The sequence below is a fragment of the Prionailurus bengalensis genome, chromosome C2 (assembly GCF_016509475.1).
Source record: "Prionailurus bengalensis isolate Pbe53 chromosome C2, Fcat_Pben_1.1_paternal_pri, whole genome shotgun sequence".
Lineage (NCBI taxonomy): Eukaryota > Metazoa > Chordata > Mammalia > Carnivora > Felidae > Prionailurus > Prionailurus bengalensis.
Window position 1 is genome coordinate 1,925,183 of NC_057350.1, and position 27,914 is coordinate 1,953,096.

Sequence of the window (27,914 nt, forward strand, 5' to 3'; positions counted from 1 at the left end):
TCTGGGAGACGGCCCGGAAGCAGCACAAACCAGGAAGACAACTGTTGTGTCCTGTGTTGCCAGGACGCCCACGGCCCGGTATAAAGGCGGCCCAGGCAAGGAGCCTCCAGACGTCCCCGCCCTCCTCCCTCCCGGACACCGGCCGAGCCCCACGCCAACATGTGCCACACCAGCTGCTCCGCGGGCTGCCAGGCTTCCTGCGGCTCCTCCGGCCCCTGCCAGGCGTCCTGCTGTGTGCCCGTGAGCTGCAAGCCCGTGTGCGTGCCCGTGAGCTGCAGACTCGCCGTGTGCGTGCCCGTGAGCTGCAGGCCCGCGTGTGTGCCCTCCTGCCAGTCCTCCGTGTGCGTGCCCGTGAGCTGCAGGCCCGCGTGTGTGCCCTCCTGCCAGTCCTCCGTGTGTGTGCCCGTGAGCTGCAGACCCGAGTGTGTGCCCTCCTGCCGACCCTCCTGCCCCACCCTGGTCTTCAGACCCGTGTGCTGTAGCTCCCCGTGCTGCTTCTGACCAGGGGTCTCCTAACACCTGCTCCGGGGGCAGAGGGGGCCCCACCCGTGCCCCTCCGGTGAGGACCAAGTCTTCGCCGGGCCTCCGGTTCTGCGTGTGGCAGGTCAAACATTCCCGATGAATCGTCTGAACCCTGGGGCGAGGACGGAGCAGGACGAGCCGGATCCCCCTGTGACCCTGCGTGTCTCCGCCAGGGTCCTTCTCTGTCTCCGGCAGGGAACCCAGCCCGTGTGAGCCCAATAAATCGTGCCTTCCTGAGGCAGCTTTCTACTCCTGTCTCTCTGTTTCTACGTTTCCTGCCCACTGAGTCGGCGCTACGGAGCGGGGAGGGCTAATCCCCTCCTCAAGGCGGCTCGTCCGCGCTGGGGGCTGGAGGGAGTGGCCGCCGGCCTCAGGCCCCCGTGATCCGTGGCCCGGTGCGTGTGGCCGCGGCCAGCGACTCGCCCTTTTCCAAGGCTGCTCTTGCTTCCCCTGGCTGTCAGTTCCGGCCCTCAGTTCATGATTCACTTGTGTCGCTGGTCCACGTGCGGCCCAGTGTTAATTGATCGATGATCAGTTATTATTATAATAAACCCCATGAACCCGCTACCCAACGTGGAAGCTAGAGCACCGTCGGTAATTCACCCCGGGCTTCTCAGGGAAACCGCTGTTAGAATCGTGTGCTACCTTCTAAAAAAGAGAGCGGAGTCACCTCTGCGTGGCCCTGAAGCGCGCGTTTTCTCATGCAGGGCCCTGAGGGGCGTCGGAAGGTATTGTCCTGCACTCCTGGCCTCGGACTCGCTTTCTTCACTCCGAGCACTGTTGCTAGGATTTCTCTCGGGTCCCGCGTCGTGTCGTGTGTCCTCTTGACCCTTCCCGCCTGCTCCATGCTGGGGCTGTTTCGGCTGAAACCTGCTCCCGTAGATGGGCAGGTGTGGGTGCCGAGGGAACGGGGGACCGGAGGGCCTGGCCGTGGACTGTCCACGCTCTCCTTTGGCACCTGTGACCTTTCCGTTTGGGGCAGCCGACCGCCCGTCCCCCGGCAAGGCTCGCTGTCTGTCTGGCAGTGTCTCAGGCTGGTGGGCAGGTGCATGGGAGCCTGCTCCACCCCCCCGGGAACACGCACCTGCCGCAAGCCCCGGGTGACAGTGGAGAGGCAGGGACACCGGCTTCTCACCCACCTTGTCTCCAAAGCCACTACACCTCCATGCCTGGTTTCTGGGGGTTGTTTTGTAATGAATTTTCTGAGTCGGAGAAGTGGGTGCGTTTGAGACCCATCGGCAGTGTAGTCTGCCGCCACCTCCCCCCACCCCCGCCGCCCCCCGGCTTTGCTCCCAGCTGAGGTCGAGAGGCCTGCACTGCGGACAGGAGCCTGGCTGCCCTCCCACCCCAGGGATGGCCTCCGGAGCCTCAGTCCTTCCTCCTCACCCAGCTCTGCGGTGACTAGATGTCACAGTACCTGGATCCTGCCCGACCCCACCCCCAGGCCCCGTTGTCCCTGAGCTCCCGAGGAGGCCAGTGGGGGCCGGGAGGCAGGTCAGCTCTCTGGATGTGGCTTTTTTTTTTTTAATTTAAATTTTAGTTAATATGCAGTGCAATATTGGTTTCAGGAGTAGAATTCTTTGATTCATCCCTTACATACAACACCCAATGCTCATCACAAGTGTCCTCCTCAGTGCCCATCACCCACTTAGCTCCTCCCCCACCCACCTCCCTCCATTCCCCCCCAGCTCATTCTCTGTCATTGAGAGTCTCTGGTGGGGGTGCCTGGGGGGCTCAGTTGGTTGTCTGACTTCAGTTTAGGTCACGATCTCCTGGTTCATGGGTTTGAGCCCCTTGTCGGGCTCTGTGTTGACAGCTCAGAGCCTGGAGCCTGCTTCGGATCCTGTGTCTCCCTCTCTCTCTCTCTGCCCCTCCCCTGCTCATGTTCTGTCTCTCTCTGTCTCTCAAAAATGAATAAATGGTAAAAAAAATTTTTTTAAAGAGTCTCTGTGGTTTGTTTCCCTCTCTTCTCTTCACCCCCCTTCATATGTGTTCATCTGTTTTGTTTCTACATATGAGTGAAATCATACAGTATGTGTCTTTCTCTGACTGACTTATTTCACTTTGCAAAATACACTTTAGCTCCATCCATGTAGTTAAAATGGCAAGATTTCATTCTTTTTCATTGCTGAGTATTATATATATATATATATATATATATATATATATATATAATGGAATACTATATCCATGTGAGATATATATATATATATATATATATCTCACATCTTCTTTATCCATTCGTCACTGGATGGACATTTGGACTCTTTCCATAATTTGGCTGTTGTCAATAGTGCTGGTATAAATATCGGGATGCGTGTGCTCCTTTGAATCAGCATTTTTTGTATCCTTCGGGTAAATACTCAGTAGTGTGATTACTGGGTCGTAGGGTAGGTCTATTTTCAACTTTTTGAGGAACCTCCATACTGTTTCCAGAGTGGCTGCACAAGTTTGCGTTCCCACCAGCAGTGCAAGAGGGTTCCCCTTTCTCCACATCCTCGCCAACACCTGTTGTTTCCTTAGTGGTTAATGTTGGTCGTTCTGACAGGTGCGAGGTGGTATCTCATTGTGGTTTTGATTTCTATTTCCCTGATGATGAGTGATGTGGAGCATTTTTTCATGTATCTGTTGGCCATCTGGATGTCTTCTTTGGAGAAGTGTCTGTTCATGTCTTTTGCCCATTTCTTCACTGGATATTTGTTTTTTGGGTGTTGAGTTTGAGAAGTTCTTTATAGATTTTGGATACTAATCCTTTATCTGACATGTCGTTTGCAAATATCTTCTCCCATTTTGTCGGTTGCCTTTTAGTTTTGCTGATTGTTTCCTTCACTGTGCAGAAGCTTTTTATCTTGATGAGGTCCTGATAGTTCATTTCTGCTTTTGTTTCCCTTGTCTCTGGAGACATGTCAAGTAAGAAATTGCTGAGGCCGAGGTCAAAGAGGTTGCTGCCTATTTTCTCCTCTAGCATTTTGATGGTTTCCTGTCTCGTATTTAAGTCTTTCATCCATTTTGAGTTTATGTTTGTATATTTTTATTTTTGTGTAAGAAAGCGGTCCAGGTTCATTCTTCTGCATGTCGCTGTCCAGTTTTCCCAGCACCACTTGCTGAAGAGACTGTCTTTATTCCATTGGATATTTGTTCCTGCTTTGTCAAAGATTAGTTGGCCATACGTTTGTGGGTCCATGTCTGGGTTCTCTATTCTGTTCCATCGGTCGGAGTGTCTGTTTTGGTGCCAGTACCGTACTGTCTTGATGATGGCAGCTTTGTAATACAGCTTGAAGTCTGGGATTGTGATGCCTCCAGCTTTGGTTTTCTTTGTTAGGATTCCTTTGGCTATTTGGGGTCTTTTCTGGTTCTGTGGATGTGGCTTTTGCGTCCTGGAGGCACCAGTACTTCCAAGGGCAGTCTCACTACTGGCCGTCTGAGATTTCCAGCCCCTTTAGTCTTCCTTAGGGACAGGTGATAAACTTAGAGCTGCAGAACTGCTTTTATGACCTTTTAGCTGCACGGACTGGAACCTATTACATTGTTTGAATTTGGGGGACTTTGGTAAACTGAGCCAGTTGACTCGGATGTATGTAGACATGCACCCACGTACTTGCATATGATGTATGTATGCACACACACACACAGTATATATGTATGCACCGTGCACACACCAGTGTATATCCCTCCTACACACACGCACACACATGCACGAGGCATCTGGTTTCCCCAGCCAGCAGTGGGAGGTGAAACCCACAGAGTAGAGATGGGGTGCAGACAGTGACATAATAGCACCCCCTGAAGCTCCTCCCCAGAGGCCCCACTCAGCCTGCTCAGAGCCTATGGGACCCTCAGGCCACTCGGAGCCTCTGTTCTCTGGTGCTGCTTTTCCACATCGGGCATGTTTTAGGAATGAGGTTTTAGAACATGAGAAACCAAAGAGGAGAATGGAAATCTGACAAATGTATGAATTAGGAAAAGGTCCTCCAGGAAAGTGCGATTTTCTTCAAAGCCACGGTAAAGGGAAGAAAATGAGCAAGTCCGAAACGGGGCCTGTGGGCTGTGTTTCCACCCGCCCCGGGAAGGAGGTCTGTGGAGAGGGGAGGCTGGTGTGGGTTGGGACGGGACAGATCTCGCTGGGCTCCTTGATGTGACCGGAGTGGTTCCTCCAGGACTTGGAGGCCAGGAACGGATGTCCTGCAGCAGGTGGGGGCACCAAAGGGGACAGGCGTGCAGGCGAGGGCAGGGCAGGAGGACTGTCATACACAGGGCCACCCGCACCTCACAGGGCACGCACGTGTGCGTACACATGTGCACACACACCCAGCTGCACACAAGGGCACACACATGCATGCAGATGCACACACACACACACACACACGGCACTCACACACTGCGCTGTGCTTATTGGGTCCCTTGTCACACTGGCTGATGGGAATTCCCGTGAAGCTCACAGTGTAGGCGGGACACAGGACACAGGATGCCGGTTTGGGAACCTTTGGCTACTTTGCCGTGTGAGAGGCACATGGTGAGAAAAGGCTGCTGGCAGAGTCCAGAGAAGGGAAAGGAGTTTTACTGGGTTAGAAAGGCCTCCCTAGCGCCCCCCACAGGAACCCTACTTGAGGCTGGGGTGGTCACCGCAGGGTGTTTCTTCACCCATGTTCTGGGACAATGTGTTATATTCCTTAGTGTTTTTTAACATTTACGAGGCATCATAAACTGTGCACACTTTTAAACATTAAAAAAATTTTTAATGTTCATTTATATTTGAGAGGGAGACAGAATGTGAGCGGGGGAGGAGCAGAGAGAGGGAGACACAGACTCCGAAGCAGGCTCCAGGCTCCGAGCTGTCAGCACAGAGCCCGACGTGGGGCTCAAACTCACAAATCACGAGATCATGACCTGAGCTGAAGTTGGACACTTAGCTGACTGAGCCACCCAGGCGCCCCCTGAGTCAATTTCTTTAATGGTTCAAAGTTATTCAAGTTTTAAATGGCTAATTTGGGAAAGTTACGTATTTTTAGAGATTTTATTGGGATTAAGTTGTTCATAATAGTCATTATTAAAAAAATCTCCATTATATCTGTAGTCCTGTTGCATTTTTTATCCCTAATTTCCTAATAGTCTTTATTTGTGCTTTCTTGTTTATTCCACTGGCCAGTCTTGTCACATAGTTGTTTTTTCATAGAATCATCCTTGGCTTTGTTGATCTGTGTGGTGTGATTATTTTCTATTCCATTAATTTCTGCCCATGATTTTGCTATTTCTATACCGAGTAACTTTTTTTTTTTTTAATTTTTTTTTCAACGTTTATTTATTTTTGGGACAGAGAGAGACAGAGCATGAACGGGGGAAGGGCAGAGAGAGAGGGAGACACAGAATCAGAAACAGGCTCCAGGCTCTGAGCCATCAGCCCAGAGCCCGACGCGGGGCTCGAACTCACGGACCGCGAGATCGTGACCTGGCTGAAGTCGGACGCTTAACCGACTGCGCCACCCAGGCGCCCCTATACCGAGTAACTTTAACAACGTTTCCGTGACACTCTCCATAGAAAATCTTCGGAAAACCGAGTACAGATGCTTTCAGTATGTCGTAGAGTGGAAGGAAGCCAACAGGGAAATCCCGGTCCCTTGTTTTACAGCGACGATAAATTCATATTTCTGACCTGCTGTGGCTGAGCCTCATTCATTGTGGCAGAAACCAGTGTTTTTTTCAGTCTCATGGAAATTCTTTGTTGACAGGTATAAAGGAGTCAGTGTATATACACCATGAGCTCAGATTTTTAGGCCACAATGAAATACATGAATATAATGTTTAACCTGAAAATAAAATACACGCTATCTTCCCGTGTACTGGGAGGTTTTGGAGACAAAATACTGTGTCTCATCTATAGCTAAAGAAGAGTATTTGCCACTTGTCGAATTCTGAATATGTTGGCCATCGATGTCCTTTTTCTGCTTGCCCCTGTCATGTTTGAGGACAGTGTGTCACAGTCTCCCTGTGACAGGAGCTGTCACTCCTCCTTGGAATGCACCAGACATTGATATTTGAGGCTATACTTTGTGGTACATAGAAGGTCAGGATCATTCTGTCTTTCTGGGGAGTTGGATTTTATCATCACCAATGAGACATTCTCTTCATCAGTAACGGTGCTTTCTACCCTCAAGTACGTGTTGTCTATTAAAATAGTTGTACTAGATGTTTTGGGTCAGCGTTTGCTGGGTGTCCCTTTTTCTCTGTTCACTTTCAACCTTTCTGTCTGCGTGCTCTGGACCAGGGGTTGGCACCCTTTTTCGGTAAAGGACCAGGCAGCAGCTGTCTGCAGCCTGCGGGCCTCCCGGTTGCTGCTGCAACCACGAAGCCCTGCTGTTGCAGCACGAGTTGCCATAGACGGGGCGCAAGCAAGGAGCGTGGCCATGTCCAGTGAGCCTCTTGGACACCTGGGCAGAGGTGGACACCTGGGCAGAGGCCCAGTGCTGCCCCAAGGGAGGGGTCCAGCCTGTACCCTGACTCAGACCACAATAGCACAGAGCTGAATTTCGTATCTAAAAGATTCGATCTCTGTTTTTTAACTGGAGAGTTTAGTCTATTTATATTTATTATGATCACTAATATATTTGAATATATTTCTATCATCTTATTTTGTGATCGTCTTTGCCCCCCACCTTTCCGTGCTGCTTCTCAAAGTCCCTTTCTACCTGCCGTCACGTTGACATTTTACAAGTTTCCTTTTGTTTTCTGTCTTCTCTGGTTCTGAAGTTCCTATGCTTTCAATTCTTTGATTGGCGGTCCTTAGGATTTCCGTGAGCATCCCTCATGTGGTCTGGCATCAGTCACGGCCCTTCTCACCTGTACATAAAGCAGATTCCCTCCAGCTTACTGGCATCGTCTGTCCAGGGCTCTGGTTTGCCTTTAAATTTTTTCTAACCCCACTAATTAGCATTGCTGCTATTCTCCTCAGTTAATATTTGTTTATCCACGTATCTACCAGCTTCTTAAGTCACTGCCCCGCTCCGCCTCCCCGATGGTTCCCCCTGGGTCTGGTCCTCCTCCCTGGGGGCGTCCTGCGGGTGCTCCTGTGTGTGCACTGCTGATGAGTGAGCTTGCCCGGGAACGTGCATGGAGGTGGAGGGAGGCACGCGGACCTTTCTGTCTGCCTCACTGCCTCCTCGTGTGCAGCTATGGAGCCCACTGCAGCCGCTCCCCGTGGGCAAGCTGGGCCGTTCTCTGGCTGCTTCCAGCACATTCTGTCCTGAGAACTCCCGGTGCTCGTCATGTGGGGGGGGACTTGGGTCTCTCGCACTTGCCTGTGCTGCTCTTTGGGACCTGAGGCTGTCCTTCATCGTCCCTAGAAGACAGCTTCTGCCCCTAGTTCTCTCTGGTCTCTTCCTCTGGAAGAGCAATTCATCGACTACCGGGCCTTCTCCGTCTATCTTCCAAGTCTCCGGGCCATGCTTTGTCCTCACGGGGTCCCTGCAGCTCAGCGCTGTGGCTCGTGGCAGCCCGTGGCAGTGCACCCGCCCCGCCGTCTCTCCACGCAGAGGGCTTTCGCTTCAGTGGTTTTACCCATTTTAGCTTTAGAGGTTACATTTGGTTCTCCCGAGTGCACGGATCTTAAAAAAAAAATGGAACCTTCTTCCTCTTTCGTGTTTCTTGTTTCATCTTAGTTTCACCCATTTGAAGCTCACGTATTCAACGTCTGTGGTGGGATTTCTACAGCATGAGGTTCTCGGGCGGCTGCTGTCTCTGTGGCACTTTGCCCGCACGGACGTGTGCGCTCACGCGTTTCGCGTCTGCGTCGCGAGGTCACGCTTCCGCTTCTGTAGTTGTGCCGACTCTGAAAAGCCCGGACTGCAGGTGTGTGCCTCTGGAGAGGTGCGCCAGGACTGGCGTTGAGCTCACCGCGCACGGCGTCTTGCTGAGCACCCACGATGGCGGCCTCCGGAGCCGGGCACTGGCAAGCACCCCCGTCACAGATGGGGACGCAGAGGCTGCAGAGGGGCTGTCCCAGGTGACAGTCTGTAGATGGCAGGGCTGCCGCTCAAACCCAGCTCCGGCCACCCGTGCAGCGGGGCTCTTGAAGCCACTGCACCTCGTGGATGGGGGCGCTGGGCCGCCCTGCGAGTGAGGGGAAGGGGAAGGAGGCCCGGCCCGCCGGGAGAAGCTGAGAACAGGGAGCGGCCATGAGTGCACAGCACACGTCCCTGCTCCTGGCACACGTCCCTCCGCGGCCTCCTGTGTTCTGTCTGCAGTGGCACCTTCACCCGGCCTGATGGCACACAGCCGTCCACCCCGGGCCCCGGGGCGGATGTGGTGTCAGGGCCAGGGAAGGGCCCCATGGCGTGTCCTGCTCCTCTCCGTCCCCAAGGGAAACGCGCCAGGAGCACCACAGCCCCGAGGTGCTGATGGCCACAGGCGCTGCTCAGGACACTGGCCAAGGAGCCTGTGGGCGCCACGCTCAGACGAGAAGGCCGCGCTGCTCTCGGCCAAGGGCGGATCGGTGGCAGAAAGCGCCGGCCCGGGGAGCCGAGGGGAACGGCCCAGCCAGGCTCCGCCGTACCCCGTGCCAGCTTGGTGCCGGTCTCCCCGCTGTGGCGCTGACCCAGGAGTGCTCCCTCATGGCTCTGGCCCAACATCCCGGGTGCAGCAGTGAGGGCAGCGCGGCAGCCAGCCCCGCGCGCTCGGCCTTGCAGGCTGCAAACAGTCTCATTTGTCAGTGCAGAGCCCGACGTGGGGCTCGAACTCACGAACCGTGAGATCATGACCTGAGCTGAAGTCAGATGCTTAACTGACTGAGCCACCCAGGCGCCCCTGAAAAGTATTCTCTATACAAAAAAGTCCAACTAACTAACAAGCAATGCCTCCACGTACAGAAGCACATAAAAGGTAGTAATGTTCTGCTCACATGAATGCAGTGTTCCTACTGGTCTTCCTAATTGGGTTTTATTTACATATTTTGTTTATTTTTATTCATTTTTAAATTTATATCCAAATTAGTTAGCATCTAGTGCAACAATGATTTCAGGAGTAGATTCCAGTGATTCCTCCCCTATGTATAACACCCAGTGCTCATCCCAACAAGTGTCTTCCTTAATGCCCTTTACCCATTTAGCCATCCCCCCCTCCAGCCCCTCCAGCAACCCTCTCTGTTCTCTATATTTAAGAGTCTCTTATGTTTTGTCCCCCTCCCTGTTTTTATATTATTTTTGCTTCCCTTTCCTTATGTTCATCTGTTTAGTATCTTAAATTTCTCATATGGGTGAAGTCATATGATATTTGCCTTTCTCTAATTTCACTTAGCATAATACACTCTAGTTCCATCCACGTTGTGGCAAATGGAAGGATTTCATTTTTTTTTTTTTGATTGCCGAGTATATCTCATTGTGGTTTTGATTTCTATTTCCCTGATGATGAGTGATGTGGAGCATTTTTTCATGTGTCTATTGGCCATCTGGATGTCTTCTTTGGAAAAGTGTCTGTTCATGTCTTTTGCCCATTTCTTCACTGGATCATTTGTTTTTTGGGTGTTGAGTTTGATAAGTTCTTTATAGATTTTTGGATACTAATCTGTTTTCTGATATGTTGTTTGCAAATATCTTCTTTCATTCTGTCGGTTGCCTTTTAGTTTTGCTGATTGTTTCCTTCATTGTGCAAAAGCTTTTCATTTTGATGAGGTCCCAATAATTCAATTTTGCCTTTGTTTCCCTTGCCTCCAGAGATGTAAGAAGTTGCTACAGCTGAGGTCAAAGAGGTTGCTGCCTGTTTTCTCCTCTAGGATTAAAAAAAAATTTTTTTTAACATTTATTTATTTTTGAGACAGAGAGACAGAGCATGAATGGGGGAGGGTCAGAGAGAGAGGGAGACACAGAACCAGAAGCAGGCTCCAGGCTCTGAGCGGTCAGCACAGAGCCCGACGCGGGGCTCGAACTCACAGACCGCGAGATCATGACCTGAGCCAAAGTCGGACGCTTAACCGACTGAGCCCCCCAGGTGCCCCTCTCCTCTAGGATTTTGATGGCTTCCTGTCTTATGTTTAGGTCTTTCATCCATTTTGAGTTTGTTTTTATGTATGGTGTAAGAAAGTGTCCAGGTTCATTCTTCTGCATGAAGAGACTGTCTTTATTCCATTGGATATTCTTTCCGGCTTTGTCAAAGAATAGTTGGCCATACGTTTGTGGGTCCATTTCTGGGTTCTCTAGTCTGTTCCATTGATCTGAGTGTCTGTTTTTGTGCCAGTACCATACTGTCTTGATGATGACAGCTTTGTGATACGGCTTGAAGTCTGGGATTGTGTTGCCTCCTGCTTTGGTTTTCTTTTTCAAGATTGCTTTGGCTATTCGGGGTCTTTTCTGGTTCCATACAAATTTTAGGATTGTTTGTTCTAGCTCTATGAAGGATGCTGGTGTTATTTTGATAAGGATTGCATTGCATGTGTAGATTGCTTTGGGTAGTATTGACATTTTAACAATATTTGTTAATCCATCAACATGGAATATTTTTCCATTTTTTTGTGTCTTCAATTTCTTTCATAAGCTTTCTATAGTTTTCAGTGTATAGATTTCTCACCTCTTTGGTTAGGTTTATTCCTAGTATTTTATGGTTTTTGGTGTAATTATAAATGGGATTGATTCCTTAATTTCTCTTTTTGTTGCTACATTATTGGTGTATAGGAATGCAACCAATTTCTGGGCATTGATTTTATATACTGCAACTTTGCTGAATTCATGGATCAGTTCTAGGAGTGTTTTGGTGGAATCTTTTGGGTTTTCCATCTGATCTTTTTTATATTGTGATATGGTGAGCGTGGAGGGCATGGAAGCTCCACGTGCTCTCCTCACGCCTTACCCTCCACATCCTTCCGTGAGCTGCCCTAAACAAATCAGTTGAACCCAAGGACCTCTGATCTGGAGCTGGTTGGTCAGAAACACGGGTGACAAGCTCAGCTTGCTGCAGGCATCTGAAGTGGTGTGGGGGTCAGTCTCTAGGACTGAGCCATTAACCTGTGGGATCTGACTCTGTCTCCAAGTAGATAGTGTCAGAACTGAGTTGAATTCCAAGACACCCTGGGAGGGTGTCCCAGAGCACTGTTTGTTGGAGGTGTGGGGAAGCCTTCTCACACCTATATGAAAATTGGGTCCAAGAACCCAATTTATGTATTATTCACAGTTAGTTAATTAATTAGAAGCCTTCTTTGCACCACACAATTCAGTGCTTCACTCCACCCCACAGGTAATTATCATCCTAAATTTAATATTCGTCATTCTCATGCTTTTATTTATGGATTTACCACACGTGTCCTCCATAAATATTTGCATCTCTTAACATCTCTTACCTATTTGCCACTTTGACTCTCTTTTGCTGCATGCTGGATGCTTTCTTTGGACCTGCCTTCTGATTTTTCTAATTCTCTCTTTAACTGTGTCTAATATTCTGTTTTAAGTTGTCCACGGAGTTTTTAATTTCCATCACTTGACTTTTTTGATTTCTCGAAGTTCTCTTTGTTTCCATCAAGTCTATTTCTTCTAGTTTAATACATTTACTCTGTTTTCATATTTACATTTCTCTCCCTAATTTCTTTAAATATAAACACTTTTTTTATAGTCACCATGCTATACATTACATCCTGAGGACTTTTTAATTTTGCAACTTGAAATTTGTATCTTTTGACCCCATACCCATTTCACCCCCCACCCCTGGAAAACATCAGTATCTTCTCTGTATTTATCACCTCGTTTTGTTTTGTTTTCTTTCCTTTGGTTTGTGTTTTAGAATTCACATATAAGTGAGATCATACAGTATTTGTCTTTCTCCAACTCATTTTGCTCAACATCATTATTTTAATGTTTCTGTCTGATAGCTCCAACATCTGTGTCATTTTTGAGTCTAGTTTTGTTGATTGCTTTGTTCTTAGAAAATGGATTGAGTTTTTTCCTTGCTTTTTAAAAATATGTCTTCTAATGTTTGATTGAATATCAGATATCTTGTATTAATTGAAAGGGACATACCCAGTGTTTCTTCCTAGAAACGGGTCAGTCTCTTCTGTCAGGTCACCAAGGTGGTGGGGGGTAAGTTTCGATCAGCCTGCTCAGATGTTGACCTTGGCTTGGGCGTTGCTGTTCTTGCGATGACCTTCAAGGTACCTAAGACTTCGGATTCCTTCGTGCTGGGCTTCCAGTGCCGTGTGCCCAGGGCGAGGGCTGGAGGCGCAGAATTCTTGCTCTGCCCTAAGTTTCCAGCAGCCCCTGTGTGCCCTGCCCACGGAGGGGACCCTCCACATGCCTGCCTCCCCCCAGTGACTGCTGCTGCTTCTGCGGCCGTGCCGGCCAGGCCGAGTCAGGGCAAGAGGGCTCTGTTGTCCTGGCCCTGGGTCAGTCCTGAGCAGGCCCGTGGGCCTGGGTCTTGGAGGGCGAGTCTTCCTCACTTCCGGCTGCTCCTCCCCGGGATGGCCAGACTCTGCTTCGTAGTTGGGGTGGGTTTGTGCGAGCTTCCCCGCCCTCCCTGTTGTAGCGATCCTCGAAGGCACCACGTCAGACCCAGCACCCGGCCTGATTCCCGGCCCCTGTTCAGCGGGGCGGGTTACCCCTGCACTTCCCCTTCTGCAGTGTGAGTCTCCGTGGTAGGTGTGTGGATGGCACCGCCCCCCTGCGGCCTCCGAGGAGCCCCCACCTCCAGCTGAGCTGTTGGAAAGGGGGCTCTTTGAGGAGGGGCGGCCACGCTTATGGTTTGTATATGCCGTCGAGGAAAGAACTTCAAAGTCTGTGAAAATAAGACAGGGGCAAGCTGCCTCAGGAAGGCACGATTTATTGGGCTCACACGGGCTGGGTTCCCTGCCGGAGACAGAGAAGGACCCTGGCGGAGACACGCAGGGTCACAGGGGGATCCGGCTCCTCCTGCTCCGTCCTCGCCCCAGGGTTCAGACGATTCATGGGGAATGTTTGACCCGCCACGCGCAGAACCGGAGGCCGGGCGAAGACTTGGTCCTCACTGGAGGGGCACGGGTGGGGCCCCCTCTGCCGCCAGAGCAGGTGTTAGGAGACCCCTGGTCAGAAGCAGCACGGGGAGCTACAGCACACGGGTCTGCAGACCAGGGTGGGGCAGGAGGGCCGGCAGGAGGGCACACACGCGGGCTTGCAGCTCACGGGCACGCACACGGTGGGTGTGCAGCTCACGGGCACGCACACGGAGGACTGGCAGGAGGGCACACACTCGGGCTTGCAGCTCACGGGCACGCACATGGAGGACTGGCAGGAGGGCACACACTCGGGCTTGCAGCTCACGGGCACGCACGTGGAGGACTGGCAGGAAGGCACACACGCGGGCCTGCAGCTCACGGGCACGCACACGGCGAGTCTGCAGCTCACGGGCACGCACACGGGCTTGCAGCTCACGGGCACACAGCAGGACGCCTGGCAGGGGCCGGAGGAGCCACAGGAAGCCTGGCAGCCCGCGGAGCAGCTGGTGTGGCACATGTTGGCGTGGGGCTCGGCTGGTGTCCGGGAGGGAGGAGGGTGGGGACGTCTGGAGGCTCCTTGCCTGGGCCGCCTTTATACCGGGCCGTGGGCGTCCTGGCCACCCAGAGGCACAGCTGTGGACTTCCTCATGGCTGTTTCCGCCACGTTTCCCCAACACCCTCTTGTCCTGAGACGCCCTCCCCCGTGTGATGCTCCGCTGTAAATTAAATTTAGCTTAGAGGCAGTTTCTTCTTCTGTAAACAGGACGTCCTGGTTCGACTTTACTTGGGGTCCGTGTCACTTCTCCAGGCCGATACTGTGCCCGGAGCACCACCGGTTTGACTCAGTGCCGAGCCTTTATTCCTTTTTGCCGTCAGTGGAGGCTGTGGGGCAATAATGTGTTTTGAGCTTTTATTTTGCAGGGGAAAACATTAAAGTAGGGATCTGCAAACTGGGGAGCAGAGAAGTCTGTGGGACAAAGGTGGCCTGCCGCCTGTTTGGCAAATAAAGTTTTATTGGAAACGGCCATGCTCGTTTGCTTACGTGCCATCTAGGGCTCGCGCTGTAATGTGAAGTGGTTACGAGACCGACCACGTCACTGCAGAGGCTGAAACATTTACTGTCTTCCATTTATAGAAAGGTGACCGACTTCTGCCTTATAGCCATCTATGTAATCATCGATTTGTTCGTGCAACAGACATATACTTTGTGCTGGCTATAGAGATGTCCTAGCCTCACGGGCCTTCTGGGGCAATGGATACATGAGTGCGTACAAATCAACGCCTGAAATAATTACAGAGAGGGCCGAGTCCCAGAAAGGAAAGCAGGCTCAGCAGGTAGAGAGTAATGGGGTGTCGGTGGGTGGTTGGGGGCCTCTGTGTGGAGGCGACGCTGAGCTGGCTCCTGGCAGATGCGGAGGGGTCGGGAGGCGGTGTTCCAAGCAGAGGCAGCTGTGGGAGTGTTAACGACACTGCTGCAGGATGGGCATGATCCAGGAGCAGTGGGAAGCGTGGATGAGTGCAGCGTGGATGCTCGTCCTTAGGTGTGGGTGGACGGGTTCAGACCGTGCAGCTGGGGGTCCAGGCATCCCAGTCCTGGGCCGACAGAAGAAGAAAGACAATGTCAACTTGAAGACACGTTGGGAGGAATCATCCAATCCGAAGAAGAGAGAACAGAATTACGAAAAACGAAGAGGGTCCCTGGGACAATATCAGGAAGTCGAACAACAAGCAAGTTCAACACAAGAAGGAGAAGAGAATGATACTGAAGCACAAGAATGTTTTGAATAATGGACAAAGCACCCAAATTTGATCTATTAAAAAAAAATTCTACCTAACAGCTCCAAGAATCTCAGAAACCCCCCCAAAGCCCCAGCATAATTTGGCCCAATGGTGAGGACCACGGACTCCAGAGTGAAACCCAGCAGCTTCCAATTCCTGCTGCTTGGCCGCCCCGGTGAGAACGTGCACACAGCACGGAATCCTTCCGAACCTAATTGCACATCTGTGTAAGTGGGGCACACCTGCCCCTCGAATGGTGGCAGGAACCGATAACTAATCAGTTATGAGACGATCCACGTGAGATGCTTAGCACAACACCCGGCACAAAGCTGGGACTCCCTCATTGTTATTCTTGCAATAATATGGTGGCCACAGCTCTCCCCGATGAGGAGCCCAGCCACTTGGCCCTGGCCAGGGGGGAAGGCCTTGTAGATCACTGAGTTTCCAAATCAAAATGGGGGGACCGCCCCCGCCCCCCCGCCCCGGGTCTGGTGACTAGGATGGTACTTGTGTGGACAGGGGGCAGGGTGTATAAACTTGGGGAGGACCTTGAACGTCCTAATGTGGAGTCCCCTGTCCCTGCTGGTGGTCCTTGGCCATCCAACCTGGGGTCTGAATCCAGAAATCTCAGGGCCGCTGGGTCACAGGGAGCCTGGGGGCTGAGACAGAGTTTCCTGAACTGAGTCACTTCCCACAGAACCTCCAGGAAGAGACGCACACAGGAGGAAGAGGAAGAAAACAAGCAGGCAACCAGGAGGAGGGCACCTGTGTGGCTTGTTGCCAGGACGCCACAGCCTGGGTATAAAAGCCGCCTGGGGAAGGAGGCTCCAGACCAGCCCCGTTTTCCACCCTGACTCCACTCCAGCCCTACATCGCCATGTGCCACACCAGCGGCTCCACTGGCTGCCAGCCGGCCTGCTGTGTGCCCAGCTCCTGCCAGGCATCCTGCCATGTGCCCAGCTCCTGCCAGACAGCCTGCTATGTGCCCAGCTCCTGCCAGGCGTCCTGCTGTGTGCCCAGCTCCTGCCAGGCGTCCTGCTATGTGCCCAGCTCCTGCCAGACGTCCTGCCGCGTGCCTGTGAGCTGCAAGCCTGTTGTGTACCTGCCTGTGAGCTGCAAGCCCATTGTGTATGTGACCCCCTCCTGCCAGTCCTCCGAGTGCTGCCGGCCCTCCTGCCCCACCCTGGTCCTCAGGCCTGTTCCCTGCGGCACCCCTAACTGCGGCTAGCCTGTGGCCTCCTAGGACCCCTCCTCCGTGGGGCCAGAAGTAGCTGCTGTCTGAACTCCCGGCAGGAAGACCTCGTCCACCTGAGACCTTCTGACCTGACTAGACCATCTTACAGCAAAGCCGCCTGATCCCCACTAACCAAGCGGACAGAGTCACCCCCGGCGTCCCCCGACCCCAGCCCGGGTCGTCCACACGGCACCCACCCTGGCTGGTGCAAGTGCCCAGGCTCTGCAGCCGCCAGCACTGAGCTCTAATAAATCCCAGAGCGTATGTGAAGCCCACCCGAGCGTGTGCTGTCTCTCTTTAGTGCTTTCCCCAAACTGCTTCCTCCAGGGCTCGCTCCCAGGCTTCTGGAAAGCTCCTTCTGCAGAGAAGCCACAGGGGACCAGATGGCTGTGCCCGGGGGACTGACCACTCAAAGGCAGCCCCTTGGGCGTATGGGCAGTCCTAGCTCAGCCCGACGGGCCCCCAGGGCTTCCTGTGTCCCTTGAACGTGAGGTCAGTTCTCACTCAGCTCTGGGCGGGACCCAGGGTGACCCTCTGACTTTGTGAGGTTAAAAGTCCCCTGCTTGGCAATTACTACGCGAGCCCACCCCGGTCTAACCATTAAAACTGTCCGCTCCATACAGAGTACAGGTCCTCCTGCAAACGTCCGGGTGCACAGGGCTTTGTGGGTAACTTCCGTGGGCCCCGGAGATGTCCGTGTCCCCATGCCCGGAATCAGCGACTGCAGCCCTACAGGCGAGGTGGCTTCCCAGACGGGGTGCACGGAGGGTCTCGCAATGGGAGACGCCCTGGAGTAGCCGGGCGGGCCCATGTCATCCCAGGGACAGGCGGGAGACGCACAGAGAGGGTGTGGTCGTCGGCACAAGGAAGCCGAGGCACACTGGGGTGCCGGGGGGGAAGCTGTTTGGGAACCGAGAAATAGTATAAGAGGAACACCATCAAGAGGGGGTCCTTCCTGCAATGGACACATATCTGGAAACTTCCCTTATCATGAGGTCACGGGATCATAGAGGATGTGAAATTCAGGAGCGGCTCTCAGAGCACCGGCTGTTTGCAGCCCTTCCTCGTCCTTGGTCCCGTTCGGACCCCACCGCCAGTCACTGTCTCACCGTCACAGGTGCTCAGTCGTTGCGTCAGGCCCTCGTCTTGCACACACCCTCCCTCCAGGACCCCGGGGCCACGGGCCCACCCACCAGGCAGCGGGGAGGCCCTCCCAGTCTCCTCAGTGACGTCTCAGAGGGGGTGACCGTCCTGGTCTCAGGCCCGACGGGTGACGGGGTGTCTGGGTCGGGAGTTGCCCACAGACGGGCTCCCCCGAGATCTGGAGGGTCCCAGAACATGCTGCACCGTGAACTGCGTTCAAGAAGCTTCCAACGGTAACGACAGCCATCACCTCCGACTCGTTCTCTCCTGGGCAGCGGTCCCCGCTGACGGTGTAGACGCTCTAGCTGGGAGTCATCCCGCTGACGGTGTAGACGTTTCTGTCTGAGAGCTGTCTGGCTGACCGTGTAGATGCCCCATCTGGGAGCAGTCTAGTCTGGCTGACCGTGTAGATACCCCGAATGTGAGCAGTCCAGTCTGATTGACCATGTAGATGTCTATCTGGGAGCAGTCTGGCTATGTAGACACCCTGTCTGGGAGCAGTCCACTGACCATGTAGATGTTCCAGCTGGGACTAGTCCTACTGACTGTGTAGACGCCCCTCTGTGAGCAGTCTGGCTGACCATGTAGATGCCCCATCTGTGAGTAATCTGGCTGACCGTGTAGACACCCCATCTGGGAGCAGTCCAGCTGGCCATGTAGACGCCCCAGCCAGGAGCAGCTTGGCCTCAGGGTGGCCGGCCCCGCCTTCTGCAGATGTGACCGACTTTCCCGGGGAGCCATCAGAAAGTCCTGGATGTTCTTGTGCCACGAGGCAGGGGTGGGGGCGGGGGCACGTCCTGCAGGGGCCCTGCCCCTCCCTCCCATGCACTATCCTGGCACCGTTGTGGGTTGTGGGTTGCTGGTTTCCACGTGAGTCAACATCCATGCACTGCGCCCTTTTTGGTTCCCGATGAGGCGGAACTTCCTCACGTCTCTCACTCTGTGCTGTGAGGAATCCAATCTGCCCGTCTATCTGTGCAGACGGTGGAATTTTTCTTAAAATTAGAATGGACGAGGTTTTGAATAAATGTGGGGAAACTGAGGGATTTAGGAGTCAAGGCAGGTAACAATCCAGCCCCTTTCTCTTCACAGGCCCCTGAGGATTTTGCTCTGTCTCTGCTTCCCTGGGAGGGGGGTGGGGAGAGCCAGCCTCTGCGAGGAGGTACCCCCCTCTCCCGGCTGCTGGCCTCTGCTGTTCTGCTCCCGAGGGCCTCTTCCGTCTGTCCCTGGCACCAGGGACAAATAGGGAGCCTGATGCTGACCTGGTGGGTCTGGCTGGTGCTCGCTGACCCTCTCTGGTGCTAGGTCCACTGAGACTGCAGGCTCGTCCTCTTCCACTGTCCTGAGGATTTGTTCACAAGGCAGCATTTTGCTCCCTGTCTCCTCAATCAGTCCTTGAAACCTCGAGCAGAATGCGTGATGCCTGAACCGACCCCTGCACCCCTCCTGGGGCCCGCGGGAATCTGCTGGTGCTTCAGAGCGTCAGCCCTCGTGCCCAGACCAGCACGCAGGCGTTCCTGTGTGTGGACGCCTCTCTCCAAGGGCGTCAGCGCGGTGTTACTGGGACCTCGGGTTCCCACCAGGTAGGGTCGTGCTGCCTCCAGCTCACCTTTAACCTGCACGGGCAGGGGGCCAGGCGTGGGCAGGGCCCAAGGCCCACTCAGGGTGCAAGGCTTCTGCAGCCGCACTCACGTGTCGGGCCCAGCCCGGGGAAGGCCTGGCTCTTCCCCGGGAGGAGGCTGGGGCCGCGGGGTGGGAAGGGAAGTGGAGTATGCGGACGGCGTCCGCGTGCAGATCTCCTCTTTCGGGGGCTTTGAACTTGGACTTGGAGGCTACATCTTTGTCGCTTGTTTCCACCAGGCAGAGCAAACGCTGCCCGCGTTGGCGTGGTCTCTGGGCTCAGAGGAGAGGGAACAACACAGCCATCTCTGTTTCATGATCCAGACATTTTATTGATGATAGCAGTGGCCTTTGTCACCCGGAATGAGAGCAACCAGCCCTGCAGGGGAGGGCTCCAGGGTGCAGCAGCCCCCCCACCCCCCACCCCGTTGAGGGACCTGTCTTTGCAGAAAGGGAAGCCGGGCATGTCCGGATCCCCGGGAGGCAGCAGCTTGCGTCCACCGAGGGGCAGGGGCGTCCTGGCGCCCCCAGAGGGGTTCCGGGGCTCCTGAGAGAGGAGCTCTGTGCTCTGGAGCAAAGATAGCAGCTCTAGAGGCAGAAGCTGGAGCCGGTCAGCAGCAGGGCTGGCCCGAGACAGGGCCGCAGCAGGCAGGGCGGGGGCACGCGGGGCGGCAGAGCAGGGACACGCAGGAGGCCGGGCGGCAGCAGGAGGAGGCAGGGGCGCAGCAGGCGGGGCGGGGGCACACGGGGCGGCAGAGCAGGGATACACTGGAGGAGGGTCTGCAGCAGGGGCTGGGCTGGCAGCAGGAGGGGGCTGAGCAGGGGGAATCCTCGCAGCAGACAGGGGTGCAGCACACGGGCTTGCAGCAGACAGGGGTGCAGCAGACGGGCTTGCAGCAGACAGGGGTGCAGCCGACGGGCTTACAGCACACAGGGGTGCAGCAGGCGGGCTTGCAGCACACAGGGGTGCAGCAGTCTTCCTGGCAGGGGGAGGAGGTGCAGCAGGACGGCTGGCAGCATGAAGAGGTTGTGCAGGGGGAGTCCTCACAGCAGACAGGGGTGCAGCAGACGGGCTTGCAGCACACAGAAGTGCAGCACACGGGCTTGCACACGGGGCGGCAGAGCAGGGACACGCAGGAGGAGGGTCTGCAGCAGGGGCTGGGCTGGCAGCAGGAGGGGGCTGAGCAGGGGGAGTCCTTGCAGCACACAAGGGTGCAGCAGACAGGGGTGCAGCAGTCTTCCTGGCAGGGGGAGGAGGTGCAGCAGGACGGCTGGCAGCATGAAGAGGTTGTGCAGGGGGAGTCCTCGCAGCAGACAGGGGTGCAGCAGACGGGTTTGCAGCAGACAGGGGTGCAGCAGACAGGCTTGCAGCAGACAGGGGTGCAGCACACAGGCTTGCAGCACACAGGGGTGCAGCAGTCTTCCTGGCAGGGGGAGGAGGTGCAGCAGGATGGCTGGCAGCATGAAGAGGTTGTGCAGGGGGAGTCCTCACAGCAGACAGTGGTGCAGCAGACGGGCTTGCAGCACACAGGGGTACAGCAGACGGGCTTGCAGCACACAGGGGTGCAGCACACGGGCTTGCAGCACGCAGGGGTGCAGCAGTCTCCCTGGCAGGGGGAGGAGGGGCCGCACAGGAGGGTCAGGCAGGGGGCCGGGGCGCAGCATGGGGGCTCGCAGCAGCTCTCTGGGCAGTCGTCCACCTGCCAGGAGGAGTTGGGGCAGGAGTCTGAGGCCCCAGGCAGGCAGACGCGGCTGCCATAGCTCAGGTCGCTGGAGCAGATGGACAGGGTGGACACGGCCATGGTGTGGGCGGTGGGGCTGGAGGAGGGAGTGTGTGTGAGTGTGTGTGTGAGTGTGTGTGTGTGTGTGTGTGTGTGTGTGTGTGTGGAACTCCGGCTTTTATACCTCCTGGCTGCATGTTGTGCCAGCCGATGGCTCACACGCCTCCTTCCTTGTTGGTCTGAGAGCTGCTTGCAGGGTAAGCCCTCATTAGCACTGCTTTATTTTCTACGATTGGATTTTACTCAGTCGTCTTGTGAGTCTGTTGCAGGACTCTGTTTTCCCACATGTTCATTGTTTGGTTCCAGAAAACTTGTGGAAAACATTTGAGGCAGGTTTTGCTGAGTGAGGTTCGAGGGGAGCCCTTCTCCAAAGTGATAAATTCTGGTTACAGCTCCCCTGTTTGGAACTGCTTTAAATATTTTAAAATTCCTTTGAAGTCTGATAAAGTGCAACTCACCTTATAAAATGCAGAGGACTGGCTCATAGAAAGCTAAGTAACCACCCTGTGCCTGTGTCAGGAGCAGTGTTTCCATGCCCCCAGACAGGCTCAGTCTCAGCTCCTCTTCGTCCTCCATGACTAACTCAGAGGCCCCTTGTTATATTTCAAGATACATTCTGGACTTCTTTTTTCCATTTTCATTGGCTATGTTAGAAGATCAAAAACATTTTTACATGTGGTGGTCGGTTTTATATTTTAGGACTTTTTTCATGTCTGAAATGCAGCAATTTATGATAGTTTGGCTGGGTATAGAATTCATATTTTTAACTGCTTGTTTCCTGAAAGCCTCAAAGGTACGTTTCCATTCTCTTGTGCTGTCATTGTTTATTCACCTTTTATCTCTCTCTTTTGTTTTATACTTGAGGAACACTTGGTTTTCTTTTTATTGTAGTTCTGAACTTTGTATGGTTGGAACTCATCGAGCATTTCAGTGCGAAGGCTCACTTCAGGAAATGTTTGTGTACAAGTCAAAAAAAAATCTCATCTTTGTCTAATGTGCTCCAGTTAGACATCAGACCTTCTGGAACCAGCCATTTAAAAAAAAATGTAGGGGCGCCTGGGTGGCGCAGTCGGTTAAGCGTCCGACTTCAGCCAGGTCACGATCTCGCGGTCCGGGAGTTCAAGCCCCGCGTCAGGCTCTGGGCTGATGGCTCAGAGCCTGGAGCCTGTTTCCAATTCTGTGTCTCCCTCTCTCTCTGCCCCTCCCCCGTTCATGCTCTGGCTCTCTCTGTCCCAAAAATAAATAAACGTTGAAAAAAAATTTTAAAAAAAATTAAAAAACAAAATAAAAAAAATGTAATGTTTATTTATTTTTGAGAGAGATAGAGACAGAAAATGAGCAGGGGAGGGAAAGAGAGAGAGACACACACACACACACACACAATCCAAAATACGCTCCAGGCTCTCAGTTGTCAACGCAGAGCCTGACACAGGCTCAAACTTGTGAACCAGGAGATCGTGACCTGAGCTGAAGTTGGACCCTTAACTGACTGAGCCACACAGGCACCCCTGGAACCAGCCTTTCTATCTCTCAACTTTTCTCTCATTTTCCTTATGTTTGTCATTTGCCCTCTTGACTCTCTTGGTTTTATGTTTTGGACCACGTTTCAGTCTTTAGCCATTTCTAGCCTATTATTTGGCATTATTTACAAGCTTACAGTTTTCAAACATCATCACCTGATGATTTCTTGTTCGTAGCAGCTTGATTTCATCTTGTGATGTGAAGGAGATGTGTTCTCTGCAACTCTGATTATGGTACAGGTGTCTCCATGCTTTCCACCGAGTCTTACACGTCTATTTCATTGGACATCAGGCAAGGCCTGCTCAATGGTGTCAGTTCATTTGATTTTATGAATGAAAAACTTCTGGGGCATTGAGGTCCTGTTCCAATTTATATACAAATCTGTTTCCATCTGCGTCTCTTTTCTACAAACATAAAAAAAATCCCGAGCTTCCTTCCTGCTTTTATACTATTTTGATTTAGTTTTCCTTATAATGTTTGAGATATCCTTTCTGTAGGCCTTCTAGGGATTGTGGGAGAACCATGCATTTAATCCACTCCCCTGAATGGAAGAATGCAGTGTTGCTATGGGAAATACGAATAACCACCTGGTACTACAGGGTGTTCTGGTGCTTTCCTGTGTAGACACACACAGTCACGGCGGGCAGCTTCTGAGGTCAGCCACTGTGTGAGGCACCCCTCGGGGACCCACTTTCACAGATGCAAAAATGCTGGAGAAGTGAACCACTCAATGGTGGGTGGGAAGTTCAAGAGCCCACAATTCCAGATACATCTCTCATGCCCCCTGGTCAAGCCCCCAGGCCTGGCCCCCAAAGCCTGGGGTTTTGTGAGTGGGAATGGGGAGGGAACGCGGGCTTGAGGCCAGTGGGGTCAGGGGAGGCTGTCGCTGGCTTTGGGGACAGGCCCTGGTGCCGGTTTGATGACTTCCTCTACTCTGCCCACAGCTGCTTCTGGGGTCCAGCTCAGTCTAACAGGTGTTGGGGCTCATCCTCCTCTTCTGCTTCTGATTTGTGGCCCACGTCCCTGTGTGTGATACCCTTTCCCTTGGCCCATACACTGCCTGCTTCTCCCTTCTCTGGACGGTCACAGCATCATTCAACTGCCCCTGCTTCAACCACACCTCCTCAGGGTTGCCAGCGCCCTGACCCAGGTCCGGACCCCTCTCTGAGACAGGCCACTGTGGGTTGGGGGCCTCAGGCTGGTGCCGGCAGGCCAGGGTCAGTGGGAGATCCAACGATCACATGATTTCTGAAAACAGGAAGAAAAGCTCTGGGCATCTGAGTGGGGACAGAAGGGCAGTGAGCTGGGTCCTGGCTCGCAGGCACGGAGGTGCCAGCAGTGAGCGAGAGTCCGGAAGGCTGTGTCGCAGACAGCCACGTCAGTGGCAAGGGATTCACGTTTCGTGTCTTCCTTTCCAAGCGCATGCGTTCTGTTTATTTTGCTGTCATGGCACCAGCTGGGATGCCTGGTACAGCCCGAGCCCCTGACAGCAGACCCTCCTGCCTCACTCCAGGGGGGAACCAGAGTGCGTGATGGAGCGTGTGGCCAGGCCGACGTTCATGGCTTTGTGGTGGAATTTGGTTGAACTTACGTGGTTTCTTTGTCTTCCCAGTTTGCCAAGAGTTTTGCTTTGGGCTTTTGAGTAAAGAATGAGTCAGATTGTGTGTGTATGTGTTCATCTGTTGGGAGGAATTCTAACGGCTTTTCTGCTCCCACTCTCCAGCATCATTGATCATATTTCTAACCTGCATTCGGACATTGACTCGACTTTTTACTCTTGTCGGGCAGCTCCGTATTGGATGAGCTAACGCTTTGGAATTTCTTACTTTGTATTCTTAGGTGAGCCTGGGTTACAGTCAGTTTCTCTGTCTCCTTCCCTCTAGAGAGAGGTTTTGGCATCAGAGTTTTACCAGGCGTGTTAAATAAACCCAGAAGACTTCTGGCTTTTTCTAAGCTCTGCAATGTTGTGAATGTAACAGGAAGGGCCTCTGTGTTGAAGGCTGGCGGTAGGCAACCTTACCGAGTCTATGCCTTTTGAAGATGAGACCTTTACATATCTTTTCAAGATCTTCTTTGGCTATCGTTGTGTTACAATTTTCATCTTGTTAGTCAATACAGGCAACTTATAATTTCTAGAACTTGGTATATTTCATTTACATTTTCTTTTTTTAATGTTTGTTTATTTTTGAGAGAGAGGGAGAGAGAAGGGGGAGGAGGGGCAGAGAGTGAGGGAGACACAGAATCTGAAGTGGCTCCAGGCTCTGAGCTGTCAGCACAGAGCCCAACGTGGGGCTTCAACTTACGAATCATGAGATCCTGACCTGAGCCAAAGTCGGACGCTTAACTAACTGAGCCCTCCAGGCACCCCTTCATTTACATTTTCTAATTTTAGGATAAATATACGCATATACTACTTTTTTTATGCTTAGAAACAAATATCTCTGAATCGGTGAGTGTATTCTTCTGTCCATTTTAAAGTTTATTGTTAGTAAACTTGCCAGAACTTGTAACATTTTACCGATACTTTTATTAAAATTTTTTTTCGTGTTTATTTTAGAGAGAGAGAGCGAACAAGGGCACAAGCAGGGGAGGGACAGCGAGAGAGGGAGAGAGAACCTCAAGCAGGCTCTGTGCTGTCAGTGCAGAGCCTGACATGGGCTCGATCTCACGACCCTGGGATGATGACCTGAGCCCAAATCAAGAGTCGGACACTCAACTGACTGAGCCACTCCTACTCTTTCTTAATTTGTTTTTTGAGGGACACCTGTGTGGCTCAGTTGGTTAAGTGTCAGCTCAGGTCCGATCTCACTGTTTGTGAGTTCAAGCCCCGTGTACGGGCTCTGTGCTGACAGCTCAGAGCCTGGAGCCCACTCAAGACTCTGTGTCTCCCTCTCTCTCCGTCCCCCACGCACACTCACACACACTCTCTCTCTCTCAAAAATAAATAAACATTAAAAAATAAATTTAAAAAAATTTTGTTTTTTCAAGTATTTTTTTCTAGAGTGTTGAGGGGAACACTTAACCTCTGTCCCAGAAGCCACGCACCAGGGGAGGTGAGGCTTTGTCGGTAATACTGTTCCACACGCTCTTGTTTAGGCTACCGTGTTTTCGGGACTGTCCTACCACCACCATAAGGCCAGGCCTCCCTAGGAAAGGCTTGACAGACTGCAGGCGGGTGAGTTTCTGCTTCGGAGGTGACGGATGGTGGTGTCACGGCAGGTGCCTCGGGATTCCCGCTGGGTCCCAGGCACGGATAGTATCCGTGAACGTTCTGTGGACACGTGAAGAGCCCAGGCCATTTCCGTCTTGCCGGAGATCGCCGAGCAGAAGTTTAGGAGGTTCATGGGCAGTGAACTTTCTGGGCTCCTGTTGTTTAAAAGCCATCCTCTGTGGTGAGTGGGGCAGGGCCAGAGGTTCCTCTATTTTCTAGTCTTTTCTCTTGTTAGAACCTTGTAGAAACTTCCCCCTCCTGGCCCCTGCCACCTCGGATTACCGTAATGCTTTCATCGCCTCGTTTCATCTTGCTCCTCACAGGGTCTTCTGGCTCCAGGCGCGTTTGTGCAACTTTTATGCCATGACTTTCTTCCGTGACTGGGGTTCGATCCTTCCCCTTCCACTCTACTCGGGGCCACGGATGCTGGCCGGCTGCGTTTGCCCTCCTCGTGTCCTGAGCTCTTCGGACCTTCCTCGCTCTGTCCTTCTGTATCGCGTTCTGTGCAGATCCTTCCAGAATTAGCTTTTACCCACACGCTCTACTGCACACACTCTTATGTCTCCTTTTATCTGGAGTGTCGTGCTTTTAGCTTCCAAGAAGTCCCAAGTATTTCCGTCCTTCTTCCCTCCCTCCCTCCGTCTGTCAGTCTGTCAGTCTGTCTTTCTGTCTTTCATAAGCATCCTGTTCTTACTTTAGGAAGTGGTAGCCTCTCCCTTCAGTGTCCGCTTGACCGTTAGTTCAGAGATTTGCTTCTCTTCCACACTTACGCTTTCCTTACGTGTTTGGAGACCTTCGGTGTTCCCGTGTTTACGCGAGGCTCTGGAGAGCTGGGTATTCCTTGGCGGTATGTGCTCTGCACAAGCAAACGTATCCTTCTTCGTGCAGAGCTGACGGCTGGGGCTCTGAGGAGCGGAGGGAGTGTCCTATCTTCCGGAAGTTTCTAAGAGTGCTGCGTGTTTCTCTCCAACCCTCAACCGGGATGGGAGCCTCCAGGCCACCCCGCCCCGTGTGGTTCCTCTCCCGCCACTGCTCTGCGTCAGCCGGACGCACCGGGGCCGCGCGATGCAGTACTGCAATCCAGGAGTCCCTGGCCCAGGGGTCACACACAGTCTGTCCTCAGGTCAGCCCCTGACGCCCCCACCTCGGGCCACTCCAGGTCCTCGGAGGAAAGCCACCGCGACAGTCTGCTGACACCTGCCGTACTTCCTGTCGAGGTTTAGAGTCAACCTGCGCTTTCCGCTCAGACTTTCCCAGAAGACCTTTTAAGGGTTTGGTCCCTGGGTGGCCCTCCTCGGTTTTCTCTCCCTGCCCGGGACTCACCGATTCTTGTTTGGATGCAGGGGAAATGGCAGCGTTTGTCAGCAAACCGGTCCAAACTGGAAATGGAATGAGGTTTTGTGCGTGTGTGTTTTAAGTTTGTTTATTTACTTTGAGAGAGAGAGTGAGCGCATGTGAGGAGGGGAGAAAGAGAGAGAGAGGGAGAGAGAGAATCCCAAGCAGGCTCCGCACTGCCAGTGCAGATCTCCACGTGGGGCTTGAACTCACGAACCGTGGGATTGTGACCTGAGCCGCAATCAAGAGTCTGACCCTTAACTGACTGAGCCCCCAGGCACCCTGAGGCTTTGTGTTTTTGACAGACTTCTTCTATATATATGGCTCACCTGCCGCCGTGTTGACCTACTCCGGGTGCACGGTCCGTGGTTTTATTGTGTTCGCAGACTTGTGCCGCCACCTCCACGCCTTAATTTTGGGGCCTTTTCACCACCCCTCCCCCTCAAATGTAGGGACTGTGATGGTTACCAGTCGCTACCCTCTGCCTTCCCCAGCCCCCAGCCCCCCGCAACCTCCAGTCGCTTTCCGTCCCTGGATTGTCCTACTCTGGACGTTTCTGATGAATGGGAACCCACGACAAGTGGCCTTTTGCGTCTGGCTCTCGCACTCAGGCCCAGCCGTGCTGGGGTGGACAGTGCTTCCCTCCTGATGAGACTCCATCGCGTGGCCCGGCCACATTTTGTGTGACCTCTTCGGCTGGTGGACATTCGGGTCGTTTCCACTTTTTGGTTACTGTGCGTCAGGCTGCCGCGAACACCGTGTCTGGATTTTGCTGGCACACCTGTTCTCCGTCTTCAGGGAAGGCGCTGGGAGGTGGGCCTGCTGGGTCAT

At 53.1% G+C, this 27,914-nt stretch overlaps 4 protein-coding genes across 5 annotated transcripts; 2 read left to right on the plus strand and 2 right to left on the minus strand.

The window, feature by feature from the left end:
• On the plus strand, positions 1 to 759 carry LOC122491100 (keratin-associated protein 12-2-like). Its single transcript, XM_043593450.1, has one exon. It carries the CDS (start codon positions 160 to 162, stop codon positions 499 to 501), a length of 342 nt encoding a protein of 113 aa, XP_043449385.1. The 5' UTR covers positions 1 to 159; the 3' UTR covers positions 502 to 759.
• A 12,516-nt stretch (positions 760 to 13,275) lies between these two features.
• Positions 13,276 to 14,008, minus strand: LOC122491098 (keratin-associated protein 12-2-like). Its single transcript, XM_043593447.1, has one exon. The coding sequence runs from the start codon at positions 13,974 to 13,976 to the stop codon at positions 13,551 to 13,553; it is 426 nt and encodes a 141-aa protein (XP_043449382.1). The 5' UTR covers positions 13,977 to 14,008; the 3' UTR covers positions 13,276 to 13,550.
• A 1,975-nt stretch (positions 14,009 to 15,983) lies between these two features.
• Positions 15,984 to 16,747, plus strand: LOC122491099 (keratin-associated protein 12-1-like). 2 transcript variants are annotated; one of them, XM_043593449.1, is made up of 2 exons: positions 15,984 to 16,238; positions 16,269 to 16,747. In XM_043593449.1, exons 1-2 carry the CDS (start codon positions 16,116 to 16,118, stop codon positions 16,464 to 16,466), a joined length of 321 nt encoding a protein of 106 aa, XP_043449384.1. In that variant the 5' UTR covers positions 15,984 to 16,115; the 3' UTR covers positions 16,467 to 16,747. The 2 variants fall into 2 exon arrangements, with proteins under 2 accessions (XP_043449384.1, XP_043449383.1); XM_043593448.1 differs by having other exon boundaries at positions 16,030 to 16,747.
• A 2,795-nt stretch (positions 16,748 to 19,542) lies between these two features.
• LOC122491094 (keratin-associated protein 10-7-like) lies at positions 19,543 to 21,037 on the minus strand. The gene is made up of 3 exons (XM_043593444.1): positions 20,582 to 21,037; positions 20,093 to 20,278; positions 19,543 to 20,032 (listed from the first exon to the last, which is right to left on the minus strand). Exons 1-3 carry the CDS (start codon positions 21,035 to 21,037, stop codon positions 19,847 to 19,849), a joined length of 828 nt encoding a protein of 275 aa, XP_043449379.1. The 3' UTR covers positions 19,543 to 19,846.
• Between the last annotated feature and the right edge of the window lie 6,877 nt (positions 21,038 to 27,914).